We start from the raw sequence: 15102 nt of genomic DNA, 5'->3' as shown, positions 1-15102 counted from the left end.
GTGAAGAACTTCCTGTTTCTAACGTGAAGAACTTCCTGTTTCTAACGCGTCTCTTCTAGGCGAGCTCGCCACGGTGGATCATCTGGTGTTCATGGTCCACGGGATCGGTCCGGTCTGCGACCTCAGGTTCCGGAGCGTGATCGAGTGCGGTGAGTTTTCACACGCACGATGATGATGATGGTGCGGATGATGGTGGGGATGATGACGACGGTGATGGTGATGAAGGTGGTTCTGCTTTCAGTGGACGACTTCCGCAGCGTGTCCCTGAAGCTGCTGCACAGTCACTTTAAGAAAGCTCTGGACGAGCACGCCATCAGCCGGGTGGAGTTCCTTCCTGTCCAGTGGCACACGGCGCTTCATGGAGACGCCACGGGGGTGGACAGGTGAGCGGAGGACAGGTGTTCGCCTGAACGCCGACTCTTTCCTGTTTAGAATTTCTTCTTTCGAACCATTTCAGCAAACTTTCATTGAACGGGGCTGTCCAAGTATCGAAACGTTCGGCTCGTTCTGAACTTTTCGGCTGTGATTTTTGATACCTGTACCTTTTTATATGTTTGTTTTTTTTTTCTTATAAAATGAATAGAGGTCACCTTAAATAATTGAAAAACTGGTCTGAGATCTGCTGCAGCATGCCTACTTCAGTTTTAGCTTTTAAAGGTTTTTAGTTAGCTTTCAGCTACTGTTGTGCTAAATTTAGCTTGCAGCATCTATTCTGCTATTTTTAGCTTTCTGCTACTGGCTTTTTAATTTATTTTTAAGCTACTATTGTACGCATTTTACCTTTAAGCTACTGTTGTGCTAATTTTATCTTTTATTTAGCTAATTGTAGCATTCTGCTACTGTTGTTTATCAGCATTCTGCTTCTATTGTGCTAATCTTAGCATTCTGCTATTTTGCTAATTTCAGCATTCTGTTATAAATGTTTAGCACTGTTATGCTAAGTTTAGCTATTAGCTACATTTCTGCTAAAATTAGCTTCCAGCTGTTGTACAAATTTCAGCATCTTTTGGTGCTTTTTTAGTTTGCTTTTATTTAGCTTTAAGCTGTTGTACTAATTTCTATTTCTATTGTACTAAATTTAGGTTTTAGCTGTTTTTACTGATGAGCTTTTAGCTACCGTTAATATTTAAACTTTTTTCTACCGTTGTGCTAATTTTAATGTTCAGCTGCTGTTGGTCTTGTTATAACATTAATTTAGCTTGTAACTACATTTTTGCTAAATTAGCTTTCAACCGTTGTACTAGTTTTAGCATTTTGGTTCTAGGCTTTTTCTTTTTTTAGCTTTTAGCTTCTATGTAATTTAGCTTTAATGCACAATTGTATTAATTTTAAGCTACTTTTGTGTTAAATTTAGACTTCAGGTGAATTTGATATTTTGCTTTCAGTTACCGTTTTGATATTCCAACATTCAGCTACTGTTGTGCTAATTTTTGCTTTCAGCTACTGTAATACTAATTTTAGCTGCTTGTGCTAAATTTAGGTTTTAGCTGTTATTAATATTTTGCTTTCAGCTACTTCTGTTACCTTTAGCATCTGTTTGATTGTGAGCTTCCAGCGGTGGTTGTGCTGATTGTAGTTTGATGCTACTTTCTAATTAAAGATGGCCGCCGCAGCTAAAGGACGTTTCAGACTCAGACGTTTTTAGCTTCGAGTTGTTGGAAAAAAAAACTGAATTATTGAAACTTTTTTATCTTTGAAACATTTTATTTTGAAGTTGTTTCTCGATGAAGGGCTCAGAGACTTGCGGACCTCTGGAGTCCTCTGATCCAGAACCTTTTGGGCGTCCTCTGATCCAGAACCTTTCGGGCGTCCTCTGATCCAGAACCTTTCGGGCGTCCTCTGATCCAGAACCTTTCGGGCGTCCTCTGATCCAGAACCTTTTGTCCTCCAGGAGGATCAAGAAGATCACGCTGCCGAGCACCGGCCGTCTCCGGCACTTCACCAACGAGACGCTGCTGGACGTCCTCTTCTACAACAGCCCCACCTACTGTCAGACCATCGTGGACACGGTGGCTCAGGAGATGAACCGTCTCCACGCCGTCTTCATGGAGAGGAACCCGGACTTCAGGGGCAGGATCTCGGTGGCCGGGCACAGCTTGGGTATGAGAACCAGAACCAGGTTCTCCTGGGTTCTGTTTGAACTCTGATTTTAACTCTTTACCATCTGCCGCAGGTTCCCTGATTCTCTTTGATCTGCTGTCCAATCAGAGGACCGGTTCTGTTGGACCCGTCATGCCAGCCACGCCCTCCGCTAACGAAGACGCCAAACAGGTCCGGTCCAGTTCGTCCAAAACTGACCGAAACTTTAAAACTAAAAGGGGTCAAACTGGCTAAAAGCCAACATGAGTAGAACTCTTGTTTTTTTTTAAAACTACCGTACGTTTTTCTTTCTGGGTCACTTCAGCTAATAACCAAAAAACAGCAAAACAAAAATATATAAGCTAAAAGTAGCAGGATGCTAGTAAAAAGTAGCCAAAGGATAGCTTAAAGTAGCAAAAGGGTAGTTACAAGTATTCAAATGTTAACTAGAAGCCAAAAGTAGCAAACGGTTAGCTGAAAGTAGGTAGAAGCTAAAATTAGCAAATGACTTGCTACAAAATAAAAGCTTAATACAAAAAGTAGCTGAAGGTTTCATTGAATGTTTTTTATGAACCCAAAGAGCTCATCGTGTTTCTATATTTATAAATAAAGTTAAATAAATCAAGAAGTATAAAAGAGACAGAAGCCAAAAGTGAGCACCACATTTTAGTCTATTAACAGCTAAAATAGCACAAAGTGTGTTAGTTAATGTGTTAATGCTGCTTCAGCTTTCACTTGTAGTTTTTCTTTTTCCACGTAATTGCAGTCTAATTCGTGCTATTTTAGCTGTTTATCATCAAAACGTTCAGCTCATTCAGATGGGTCACGACTTTTGGTGTATGTACCTTTTTATACTTTTCAAAATATTTAACTTTACACATATTTCCACTTTAGAAAAAGATCTCTTCAAGTATTTTAAAATATTTTTCTCTTTGAAATCCGCTTCAGCTACTAGCTCTGTTATTAACTCCTTACCTTTAAGCTACTGTTCTGCTAGTTAGCCTTTAGCTACTATTATGCTACTTTTGGCTACCATTCTGCAACTTTTAGCTACCATTTTGATATTTTTTCTAGACTATAGCTAATTTTAGCTTGACATTAGCATTTTATTAAACAATAGCTACTTTTCAACTATCAGCTAGCCATCTGCAAGTTTTAGCTACTGTTCTCCTTTTTTAGCTTTTAACAAGCTTTTTGATGCTTGTAGCCAGCCTCCTGCTACTTTTAGTTAACCTTTTGATACTTTGTTAGACTTGAGCTACATTTAGCTTTTAGCTGTTTTTTAAAAACTTCTTTTTAGCCTGGCTTTTTGAACTATTAGCTAGCATTTTTCTTTTAGCTTTTAGAAGAACACTGGTAGCTGTCTTACCTTCTCTGTTTTTTAGCTAGCATTTTAATACTTTTAGTTTTGAGTTATCATACTGCTATTTTCAGCTAGATACTTTTAGCCTTTAGCTCATGTAGCTTAAACTGTTCAGTTTTAGCTCCTCCTGCAAACTTCACCAGTCACTTGTTTATTTTAGCAGAAAATGTAAATTTCTCTCGTTGTTTTTTTCAATTTCGAAGCAGTTTTTTTTAATCAGCTAAAATCTGGGTGACGTTTTACTGAAGATTGAACCGTTAGCTTCCGCTAGCCTCCGTTAGCCACCGCCGAGTATTTACAATAAATCTGTTTTGGATCTGTTGGGTTCATCAGACTGGTTTTAGTTCTGGTTCTGCTGCTCCACTTGTGGCTGCAGGTTCATGCGCTTCAGTTCAGGTGTAAACCTCGTGTCTCCCAGCAGGTGGCGTCCTCCGAGACGGAGACGAGCCCTGCGGTCCCTCCTGTGGACGAGCAGCCCAGAGAGGACCAGGAGGACTTCCAGGACCTGGCTGCTGTGCTGCAACATCTGGGCCTCTCCGAGTACCGGAGCACCTTCGACCAGGAGAAGATCGACGTCGAGTCCTTCGTGAGTCCTCGTTCTCCGACGGACAGGTGAGGGCGAGTTTCACACGAGTAAACCTGACGCCGTCCTCCGTCCCTCCAGCTCATGTGCACGATCGAAGACCTGAAGGAGATGGGCCTCCCGCTGGGCCCCAGGAAGAAGATCGCCAAGTTCGTTAAGGAGCGACTGAACCGGCAGGTGAGCGCGGTCATTAAGGCATCGAGGCACCTTTAACCTTCGTACTTTTCAGAACGTTTTACTTTGTTGATGCATATTTTCAGATCTTAGTCCTTCAAAAACATTCGTTTGTGTCTTTTTGGCCACTTTTACATTTTAGCTCTCTGCTCATAAAAAAAAACATATTTTAGCTCGCCTCCTGCTAATTCCTGATTTGTCATGTTAAGCTTTAGGCTAATGCCTTCCTAGCTAGGCCTGTCACGATAAACAATAAATCAATTAATCGCATGATAAATGAAAATTATCATCTTTCTACTGAAGACACTGGATGACTAAAGACTCGACTCCGGTGTTCTTCACTGACTCCTCCCTTTCTCTTTAAAATCTGTTTTAACCCTTTAAAATCACTTTTTTGGATCGTTAAAAGCAGCTAAGCTGAGAAGCTAAGCTACGAGCTAAGCTAACAGGCCGACCTCGGGAAACAAACCTCCGTCTTGTCGAAGCTCCAAAATTCACAGTTGAAACCCATGCCTTCGTGTAAAAAGTTGTTTTTTCTGCAAAAAGAAGCTGAGAACTTGTTGACTGATTTTTTTATTAAAAGCTTTGTGTAAAAAATGCTAAAGAGCTCAAACCACACTGAGCGTCCACCATTTTGAGAACTGAAGAGAGATGGCCCATGTCAAGTCAAGAGGCCTCCCTCCCATTCCTTAAAAAGACATGCTGCTCGCTCCCTCACTATCCATCCTTCCGTTCAGTCTTATACTGCCATCCGGTGGTCAAAAAAAGGTATTACACACAAAAATTAACCAACATTTCTTCTTAAATTTGACAATAATTACTAATTATTGTCAAATTTCAAACAATATTATCGTTTATCGCAATAATTTATGAGACAATTAATCACCAGCTCTAACTTTGTTATCGTGACAGGCTTACTCTTAGCTTTCTGCTCTTTTGGCTTTTAGATACTGTTTCACAAGTTTTAGCTTTTCGTTTTCTACTTCTGTTAGCGTCTTGACACTTAGTTCTTAGCTATCTTATATTTTAGCTACTTTAGTTACTGTTTTCTTAAGTTTTAGCTACTGTTCTGCTTCTGTAGCTTTTTCTACATTGAGCTTTCAGCTACGGCTGTTTGCCCCATCTACTTTTAGTTGATAGATACTGGTTTGTGAATTTTACCTAGTAGCTACTGTTTTGATCACTTTACGTTTTAGCTACAGTTTAGCTAATTTTAGCTTCTGTTCTGTGTTAAAGTTTCTCTGGATGAACCTTCGTGTGACGTCACAGAGTGAAGCTCCTAATTTGATGGTTTGTTTTTCACAGGCCGCCCAGGAGAAGAAAGCTGAAGTTGTTCAGGTGGTGCCTCCACCTGCAGCCGAAGTTCTGGTTGATCCGAGCGTGACGAAGCTCCCGGTGGGCAGCACCGTCTCCTCCGTCCACGTCGACTACAAATGCTTTGAAGTTGGTACCGGACAGGTAAACAAACCGGGGCTCGGGAGGAAAGTGTGAAAAAGCTGAAAGATTGCTGAAAGTTTTAGAAGAAGCTGAAGCTGAGCTAAAATAAGCAGAAGACTAGGATAAAGCCTCATCTAACCAAATGATAGCTAAAACTAGCAAAAAGCTAACTAAATGTTAACACTAGCTAAAACATAGGTAGCTAAGGGTAGTAGGAAAAGGCTGCATAAAGCATCAAGATGCTAACTAGAAGGAAAAGTATTATAGGCTAGAAATGGCTAACCGTAGCAAAACACTAATTTTTTGTTAAAAAAGGGTAGCTAAAAGATGAGGTAGCTAAAGCTAGCAAGAAGCTAGTTGAAACTAAAGGGTAGACGTAACAGAAAGCTAAAACTAGCATGATGCTAGCTAAAAGCTTAGTTTACCACCATTTTGTTACATTAAGACAAGACTAGCTAAAAGATAGGGTAGCTAAAATGAGCAAAAGTTTGATAAAAGTTTAAATTAGGAAAAGACTACAAAGGATAAAGACGCTATCAAGAAGCAAAAAGTATAAAAAAGCTAGAAATAAACAGATGAGTCAAAGGTTAATGCATGAAAAAAGGTAGCTGAAAGATGGCTAAAACTAAACGATAACTAAAGGTTAGACTGATAGCTTAAAGCTAAACGTAGCAAACCACTAGCTAAAAGCTTCATGTAACAAATATTGATAAAGTAGCAGAACGCTAGCTAAAATAAGTGACAGAAACATGCTGGTGTGTTTGGTTCTGCAGGTGTCGGTGGTTTACCAAACTCTGGACTTTGACCAGGTGAACTTCTTCGCCTTGGGTTCTCCGATCGGCATGTTTCTGACGGTCCGAGGCCTGGAGCGGATCGAGGACTCGTACCAGCTGCCCACGTGCAAAGGGTTCTTTAATATCTATCATCCCGTACGCAGCTAAAACGACACACTTGGTGCTGATTAAACGTGACCCTCTGCTAACGACGAGCTTTGTTCCAGTTGGACCCGGTGGCCTACAGGATCGAGCCCCTGATAGTCCCAGACCTGGACCTGAAGCCCGTTTTGATCCCACATTACAAAGGCAGGAAGAGGCTTCATCTCGGTAAAAACTCCCGTCTCACTTCTCTGTTTTTAAGAAGGTTTCGTTGCACAGACGGACTTAGCGGAGGCGGGTTCTGTTTCAGAGCTGAAGGAGAGTTTGTCCAGGATGGGGTCGGACCTGAAGCAGGGCTTCATGAGTTCCCTGAGGAACGCCTGGCAGACGCTCAACGAGTTCGCCCGGGCCCACACCTCGTCGGCTCTGCAGGCCGAGCTGGCCATCGTGGCCAATCAGATCGAGGAGGAGGAGAAGCACGCGCAGGCGGGTGAGTCTCCCCGCCGCCCGTTCGGAGCGTCAACGTGTTCGATCCCGCTGGTTTCAGAGCATAAAATCCCTGAAAGCCCGGAGCCGCCGAGGGAGGAGGAGCCTCCGGTGAAGATCGGGATGTTGAACGGAGGGAACCGGATCGACTACGTCCTGCAGGAGAAACCCATCGAGAGCTTCAACGAGTACCTGTTCGCCCTCCAGAGCCACCTCTGCTACTGGTACGTCCACGAAACGGCGTTTAAAATTAACTTCAGTCCGTCGGTGAGTTAAAGTCCAAACTTTCTCTAAATTTAGTTTTTACTCTTTTTAAAAAAAAAAAAAATGAAAACGGCAATCTGGGCCTTCCTTCTGAAAATGGCTGACGTTTTGACATACGAGCTGAAGGCACGTTAAGAGACACACGAAGCTGCTGCCAGTGGCTCGTTATGGTCACCACGGTAACCACGAGGCGTCCGTCACTCCCTGACTGAAACGTAAGCCTTAGGCAAACTAAAATTCTTGAACCGTGAACGCCCGTTCCGTCTGCTGCTCGATAACCCGACAGGGAGTGAGAGGCAACCTTGAAGTTACCACGGTAACCACGTACCTGCGTCAAACACTCCCGGACTGAAAAGTAAGCCTCAAATGAAACGGTCACGGTGAGAAAAACAGAGCGTCTGCTTTTCAGGGAGCGAGAGACAGATGCGTGGTTACCATGGCGACCATAACGAGCCGCTGGCAGCAGCTTCAACATTTCTTTTGATCCTGGTTCCCTTTAAACATCTCGCAAACCGAACGGTTTGAAGTTTTTTGTAACAGTGAAAATGTTTTTCTTCTCGTTCACTTTTTGTTTGTTTGTTTGTTTACTTTTCGTGGGTGCGGCGCTGTGGGCGGAGTTTACCGTCTTACGGTTTGTTTGTGTTGTTCCAGGCAGTCTGAAGACACGGCGCTGCTCATCCTCAAAGAGATCTACAGGAGCTCGGGGATCCACCCGGAGAAGATGCCTCATTAAAAACCTCCAGTTTCTCTTCAGATTATTTTATTATTTTTATTTTAGTTTATACAGCTGTATTTTTACTTTTGTCTTAAATTAAGAAACATGAGCTGGAAGAACTAATAAAATACAACTCGACACGTGTTCTAGTTAAATTAAGACCTGCTGAGTTTACAGGAGCAGACTGCTTTTATTTTCTAGGACAAATTTTCAAAATAAAAGTCATGACTTTGCTCCAGTTTTACTTTTTGTTCTGCGAGGACGTTTCCGTACAGGATTTCAGAACAAAAGCAGCTTTTTGTCTGAAATGTGGGAGACTTTCTCTTCACGCGTCTGAAAAGTAGGAAACAGGAAACGCTCGTGACTTCAGGAGCAACGGTTTAGTTGAGCTAAAGGAGTTCCTGCGTCTCGAGGTTCTGTTGGAGTCCAAATCCCCGCGGAGCAGAAATCATGAGACGAGAAGTTCCTCTGAATGATTGACAGATCGTTTTTCTTCTGCGAACCGACACACGAAGACCTGGTGATTGTTTTTACGCTGGATGTTCTTCCTGATGCTACCACAGCCCTCTGTGGGGCCCAGATGGTGGGGGCCAAGGGCCCAGGGTGGAGACGGGTGGGTGTTTCACCTTTCCACACACATTTTGATGTCGGTCCGGGAAGTTGAACCAGCGACCTTCCAGTCACAGGCCCACCTTCTCTCACCCCTGCACCACCACTCCCCCTTTTTTTGTTTTTCCAGATAAATCAGATTAGGAGCCAAACATTAACTTTAGATTCCATCTTCCTAAAGAGGTGGCTCCAAGCTGAATTTTGGCTGCGACGAGCTAAAAGCTAGCTGATCAAAATGTAACAGTCAATTGTCCGAATACTATTTGACAAACGTTTAATCTTAATCTTAATAATCTTATTAATCTTTTTAATAATTTATCGATTTCAATGTAAGAAAAACAAAAAGAAAAACAAAAATGGCTTTCATTCAGTCAGTTTTACAAATGTTGAGCTAAACTTTGCGGTGGTAGTAGCTGAGAGTCATTATAACGCACACTCTGAGTGCTAATCACTGCGAGAGCCTCTGTCTGTTAGCAAAATATCTCCTGACCCACTGGACGGAATAACTAGCTCTCAGAAATGATGGTGAGCCAGAACTTGTGGTAGTTGAGAGTGATTAATAACCGGTCCGACGAGGGCGACGGCTAACGTTGTTTCAGAGTTTGATCAGAACCGTCTCTGGGTCGGGTCAGAACATCGTACAGCCCTCTGAAAGAACGTTCTCTACCAAACTCATCCTCAGTCATCAAAAAAACAAGCGATCCGTCAGAAAAGGCTAACGTTCCCTTTAGAACCCGCGCGAGAACAAACTAAAGACGTTCTGACCCAAAAGAGCCGTTGCAGCTGCGATTTAACGGCCGTTGAAGAGAAAGTGCAGCTTCTAATTGTTCCTGCCCTCGATAAAGAAGACATGTCGGACTTCTTTTACTCTCCGGCCCGGTTCTGAAAAGCCCACCGGCTCCGTCTGACGATGCTGAGCGCTCACAGAGAAGCCGAAGTTTGTAGAGTTCATCGCTGCATGCTAGCTGGTTTTCCTCCTTTAGCTCGTCTGCCCTTCAGGTTCACATTGCTCCGCTCGTTACATTCAAGTGTCTGCAGCTGTGCAGTAGAATCCAGATGTGTCTTGGGGGACTCAGTCTGGGCCCGGGTTCCCCCTCAGTCCTCCGGTTTGCTCGGAGTCCTGAAGGCCTGCTTGTGAAGATGAGCCTCGATCTCCTGGCGGAACACCAGCATGCCCAGGTGGGAGTGGGACGCCTCGTTCATGGCCTTGGACTGGATGCACATGCGGTACTGCTCCGGCGTCAGCTCGTCCGCGCACCGCTTCTCGTGCCACAGGTGGAACAGGCTCGACACCGGGGTCCGGACCACGATCAGGTCGCTCCGCAGGTACTTCCTGTACAGGTGGACGTCCTCCACGCCCCACCCCTTCACGTCCAGATCGAAGCCGCCTGAAGAAACGATGCAAGAAGAGAATTTTCTGCTAAAATGCGTCATAAAAGATGAAACTACGAGCTAAAACTGGCAAGACTAGCTACAAGCTAAAAGCAGCTAAATGTTAGCTGCCACGTGAAAGACAAAACTAAAATCAGAAAAACAGTTTTTAAAAAAGCAAAACAGAATAAACTTAGCTAACAGCTAAAATAATCAAAACAGCAACTCAAAGTGAAAATGAGCAAAATAGTAGCTAAAAGCCAAAAGAAGTAAAACAGTAACTTAAACAGATAAGACGACAGAGGCAGCAGCTGAAGCAGATTTTAAACATTAAACAGAATGTTTTTAAACTTAGATCTTTGTGTATTTCTCTGGGGAAAATATTTGTACCTGAAGTTAAATAGATCAGTAACATCCATATTAGCTGAACGTTTGTGTTATTTTAGCTGTTTGTACGCCAAAAGAGCTGTAGGTGTAAGTAGTTCGAGTCCCAAAACATGGAGGACAATGTAAAAGGAGATTCAGCTTTCTGCAGACTTTACTGTTGGGTCCGTACCGATGTTGAGGAAGTCGGAGCGGTACTGACACGTCATTCCAAATCCAAAGTCTCTCCAGAATCCAGCATCTTTTTTATGAATCTTTATGAAAAACAAAGTTTCAGATTCAACAACATTTGAACAATTTCAAATTAATTAATACATATCACAAAAAAAAAAAAGGTCCTTTCAAAGGGATAGTTCTAACAGTTCAAAGTGTAGTTCTGTGGATAATGTATGAAGAATTAAGGTCACCAGAACGGATCCCCTCAACACCTCGGCTGCACCTAGAAATTCTGTCCATAAAAGTTATGAACAGAATTGGTGACAAAGGGCAACCTTGGCGGAGTCCAACTCTCACCGGGAACAAGCCCGACTTACTGCCGGCGATGCGGACCAGACTCTGTCATACAGGGACCTAACAGCCCGTATCAAAGGGCCCGGTACCCCATACTCCCAGAGTACCCCCCACAGGGTTCCCCGAGGGACGCGGTCGAACGCCTTCTTCAAGTCCACAAAGTACATGTAGACCGGTTGGGCAAACTCCCACGCACCCTCCAGGACCCTGCTGAGAGTGTAGAGCTGGTCCAGTGTTCCACAGCCAGGATGAAAACCGCACTGCTCCTCCTGAATCCAAGGTTCGACTCTTCGATGGACCCTCCTCTCCAGAACCCCCGAATAGACCTTACCAGGGAGGCTTAAGAGCGTGATCCCCCTGTAGTTAGAACACGCTCTACGGTCCCCCTTTTTGAATAGGGGGACCACCACCCCGGTCTGCCAATCCAGGAGAACTTCCCCCGATGTCCACGCAATATTGCAGAGTCGTGTAAGCCAACACAACCCTACAACATCCAGAGCCCTAAGGAACTCCGGATGAGTCTCATCCACCCCTGGGGCCCTGCCACCCAGGAGCTTTTTAACCACCTCGGTGACCTCAGCACCAGAGATTGGAGGGCCGGACCCAGAGTCCCCAGGCTCCGCTTCCTCAGTGGAAGACGTGCTGGTGGGATTGAGGAGGCCTTCAAAGTATTCTGCCCACTGACCCACAACATCCTGAGTTGAGGTCAGCAGCGCACCACTCCCACTATAAACAGTGTTGGTGGCGTACCGCCTGGAGGTGGGAGAGTTAAAGCTCCGTCTCATGGGAGACTCTGCCAGACGTTCCCAGCAGACCCTCACAATACGTTTGGGTCTGCCAGGTCTGACCGGCATTCTCCCCCACCATCGGAGCCAACTCACCACCAGGTAGTGATCAGTGGACAGCTCCGCCCCTCTCTTCACCCGAGTGTCCAAGACATGTGGTCGGTCGCAGATCAGACGAGACGACGACAAAGTCGATCATCGAACTGTGGCCTAGGGTTTCCTGGTGCCAAGAGCACATATGGACACCCTTATGCTTGAACAAGGTGTTCGTTATGGACAATCCATGACGAGCACAGAAGTCCAACAACAGAACACCACTCGGGTTCAGATCAGGGGGCCGTTCCTCCCAACCACACCCCTCCAGGTCTCACTGTCGTGTGTAGAGGTGAGTCCGACTATTTCTAGCCGGAACCTCTCAGCCTCACACACCAGCTCAGGCTCCTTCCCCACCAGAGAGGTGACATTCCACGTCCCAATAGCCAGCTTCTGTAGCCGAGGATCAGACCGCCAGGGTCCCCGCCCTCGGCCACCACCCATCCCACATTGCACCCGACCCCTTTGGCCCCTCCCACAGGTGGTGAGCCCAATGGGAAGGGGGACCCACGTCTCCTCTTCGGGATATATATATATATATATATATATATATATATATATATATATATATACTAACTTTAAACCACAGGAAGTGCTAATGCAAGCTGCTGCCAACACAGAATGCAATCTGAATAACTATGAAAAGATCTTGAAAAGTCAATTTCTTCAAACTGGGGTCATTAAAAGAGCTACAACAGGTAAGATATTGATTTTTACAACTTTTACAGCAGAACCACACTTCAGAACAGTTGAACTATCCCTTTAATGAAGCATAAAGATCTTCTTACCAGCTGGAGTTCAATTGGTGGAGCGAGCTCCAAACTTCCATAAACGATGGCAGGATTGTAGAGACTGAACACCACCGGGTAGAAAACCTTCTTGTCTACAAACACAAAGAAATTAAAAGTTTATTTTACACGTCGAGAGTCAAAAAGGTGCAGAACTCTGAGGAACAGGTGAGAACACCCTTGAAGAACAGGTGGAACCTACTGGGAGCAGCGTGGAGACGGCAGATGTCCAGAAACTCCGGTGTAAAATGAATGTCCACGTCACAGAAGAACATCAAGACGTCCCCTTTGTCCCACGCGTGAGCTCCGATGTCCAAACCTCGTCCACGAGAAAACTCCTCGTCCACCGGGATCAGGGTGTAGTTGGAGAAGTTCTCCTCCCTTCAGAACAACAAGGTCTGTGTCAACAGAACCGACGGGTCCAAACAGAAACAGAACCAGCGTGGACGAAGACAAACCTGGACATTTTCTCCAAAGACGACTCGACTTCCTGCCGACCTTCCTGTCCAAAATAAACCACGGTGAGATGGACCCGTCTGTCCTGCTGGACACACACCTGCCTGAAAACACATGAATGGTCAGAACTGGAGCAAACAGCTGAATGACAGCTGAAGATCAGCCGAGGGACAACTGAAGACTTAATGAATGAAGGCTGAAAATCTGTTGCATGGTGGCTGAACTAAACTAAAAGCTAAAAAAACAAAACATTAATAAAAGCTAAAACACTAAAATAAAAGCCAAAATCAGCTAAATCCTAGCTAAAAGCAAAAAGTAACACAGCTAAAACTAGTAAAAGATCGCTAGAAAGTAAAGACAGAAAAACACTAGCTAAAAGAACACGAGAAAGAAAAATCTAGCTAAAGTAGCTGAAAAGTAGCACAAGGATAGCTAAATGCTAAAAATAGAAAAAGCTACAAAAATAAAACTCGCTAAAACCTGAAAGTAGCATCAGACTGTCTAAAAGTAACAGAAGGCAGCTTAAAGCTAAAATTAGCACGAGAAGACAATAACGAGCAAGTAGCTGAAGCAGGTTGTTTTTTTTATGCATTTCTACTGGAAAAATATTTTTAAAAAGTTTAAAAATTAAAAAAACTAAAAGTCACAGCAGCCACCGGCTGAACGAGCCGAACGTTTTGATGCACGAACAGCTAAAACAGCACAAAGTACAGAAGGTGGAAAAAAAAAAAAAGCCAGACTGGCGTCTCCTGAGGACGTGTCTCCTGAGGACGTGTCTCCTGAGGACGTGTCTCCTGAGGACGCGTCTCCTGAGGACGCGTCTCCTGAGGACGTGTCTCCTGAGGACGTGTCTCCTGAGGACGTGTCTCCTGAGGACACCAGAACAAAGCGTGATGGGTCATGTCCCAGTAACGGCAGCCTCAGGTGACTCACCTGAAGTTGTGTAAGAACTGCAGGAAGGTTTCCACTCTGCCTGCCAGCGGGACGATGATGTCCACGATCATCCCCGACGTCTCCACAGACGTGCTCCGGACCTTCAGAACCGGGCCGAACGGCCTGAAGAGCGTGACGTGACGGAAGCTGCTGGAGTCCTCCTTGGTGAAGAAGAGCTCGTAAAGCGTCCCTTTGTCTCTCTCCGTCCGGTACAGTCCTGCCGAGCAGAGAAGAAGAAAGTTGGACGGAAGCTGAAAGAGTCGGTCCGTGTTCTGACCGTTCGGGTTGGACCTTCTATAAAATGGCTGTCCGTGTACGTCCTCTGCATGGGAATGTCCTCCTCCACGCCGTCCTCCTCATCGGGGTTGTTGATGATATCCAGCGCCGCCTCGATGACCTCCACCAGCTCGTCCCGGCGGTCTTTACGGACCGGTTTCTCCTCCGGGTGCCGGGTCAGCCCCATCTCCAGCTGGTACACCTTGGAGGCGGTGAAGCTCTCGAACGGCACCAGGGCGTACTCGCTCGGCAGACGGGCCCCCGTGTTCACCTCGGCCTTGTCGATCTGGGAGTGCAGGTAGTCCAGCAGGTCTCCGGGCTCCTGGTCCTTGTTGTCCCCCAGACCCTGCACCCCCGGGGGCTCCTTCCTGTCCTGCAGCAGCTTCAGCTTCTCGCTCATCTCCTGGAGCTCCAGCTTGAGCTGAGCGATCTGCCTCTTGAGGCTGGAGGCCCGGCTCAGGTGGCGCTCCTCGTGCTCCTGCAGCAGAGCCTGGTAGTACTCCTTCCCGTAGGGCTCCGCCCCCAAGCCGGGCAGGACGAGGCTGACGTCGGCGGGCGGGGTGCACTCCAGCAGGTACGTGAACAGCAGCAGCACCAGCAGCAGGAAGAGGCCTAGGAAGAGCCAGCGGAACCGACCCTGGAGTGGAACCCCCCGCCGGGGCATCGCGTTCTCAGAAGACCTACAGCTGGAGAGTCTGCATCCCCCGCCCCCCTCGGCTCGTGTCCCCGCAGAACGTCTCGGCCGTGTCGAAATGCATCATGGTGTTCGGCTCCCAGTGAAATCAGACAGAGGTTCTGTTGCTCCGAGTACCTATCACCTGCAAATGATTAAAAATAAACATTAAAATAGATCAAAAATAAAAAAAACTGCATTTCATGTGAAAATAAAAAGTAGCCAAAGCTAAAACGGAGCTGCTAATG

General features: G+C 45.5%; 2 protein-coding genes across 2 annotated transcripts in view; one reads left to right on the top strand and one right to left on the bottom strand.

The window, feature by feature from the left end:
• The window catches only part of LOC119417537 (SEC23 interacting protein), an 11673-nt gene extending 3514 nt beyond the window's left edge, over positions 1–8159 (top strand). Inside the window, exons 7-17 of the mRNA XM_037684769.1 lie at positions 60–149; positions 242–383; positions 1892–2100; positions 2174–2271; positions 3864–4028; positions 4107–4202; positions 5505–5657; positions 6410–6565; positions 6637–6739; positions 6822–7221; positions 7913–8159. Of these exons, the coding sequence (XP_037540697.1) occupies positions 60–149; positions 242–383; positions 1892–2100; positions 2174–2271; positions 3864–4028; positions 4107–4202; positions 5505–5657; positions 6410–6565; positions 6637–6739; positions 6822–7221; positions 7913–7994 (1694 nt within the window). The 3' untranslated portion in view covers positions 7995–8159. The remainder of the gene's footprint in view (positions 1–59; positions 150–241; positions 384–1891; positions 2101–2173; positions 2272–3863; positions 4029–4106; positions 4203–5504; positions 5658–6409; positions 6566–6636; positions 6740–6821; positions 7222–7912) is intronic.
• Positions 8160–9064: 905 nt separating this feature from the next.
• Positions 9065–14887, bottom strand: csgalnact2 (chondroitin sulfate N-acetylgalactosaminyltransferase 2). The gene is made up of 7 exons (XM_037684756.1): positions 14197–14887; positions 13906–14122; positions 12975–13076; positions 12719–12897; positions 12517–12611; positions 10513–10594; positions 9065–9973 (listed from the first exon to the last, which is right to left on the bottom strand). Exons 1-7 carry the CDS (start codon positions 14843–14845, stop codon positions 9681–9683), a joined length of 1617 nt encoding a protein of 538 aa, XP_037540684.1. The 5' UTR covers positions 14846–14887; the 3' UTR covers positions 9065–9680.
• Between the last annotated feature and the right edge of the window lie 215 nt (positions 14888–15102).

The sequence above is a fragment of the Nematolebias whitei genome, chromosome 1, assembly GCF_014905685.2.
Source record: "Nematolebias whitei isolate Nwh7 chromosome 1, NemWhi1, whole genome shotgun sequence".
Lineage (NCBI taxonomy): Eukaryota > Metazoa > Chordata > Actinopteri > Cyprinodontiformes > Rivulidae > Nematolebias > Nematolebias whitei.
The sequence above is the reverse complement of the archived record's forward strand: the minus strand, read 5'-3'. Positions and strand labels throughout refer to the sequence as shown.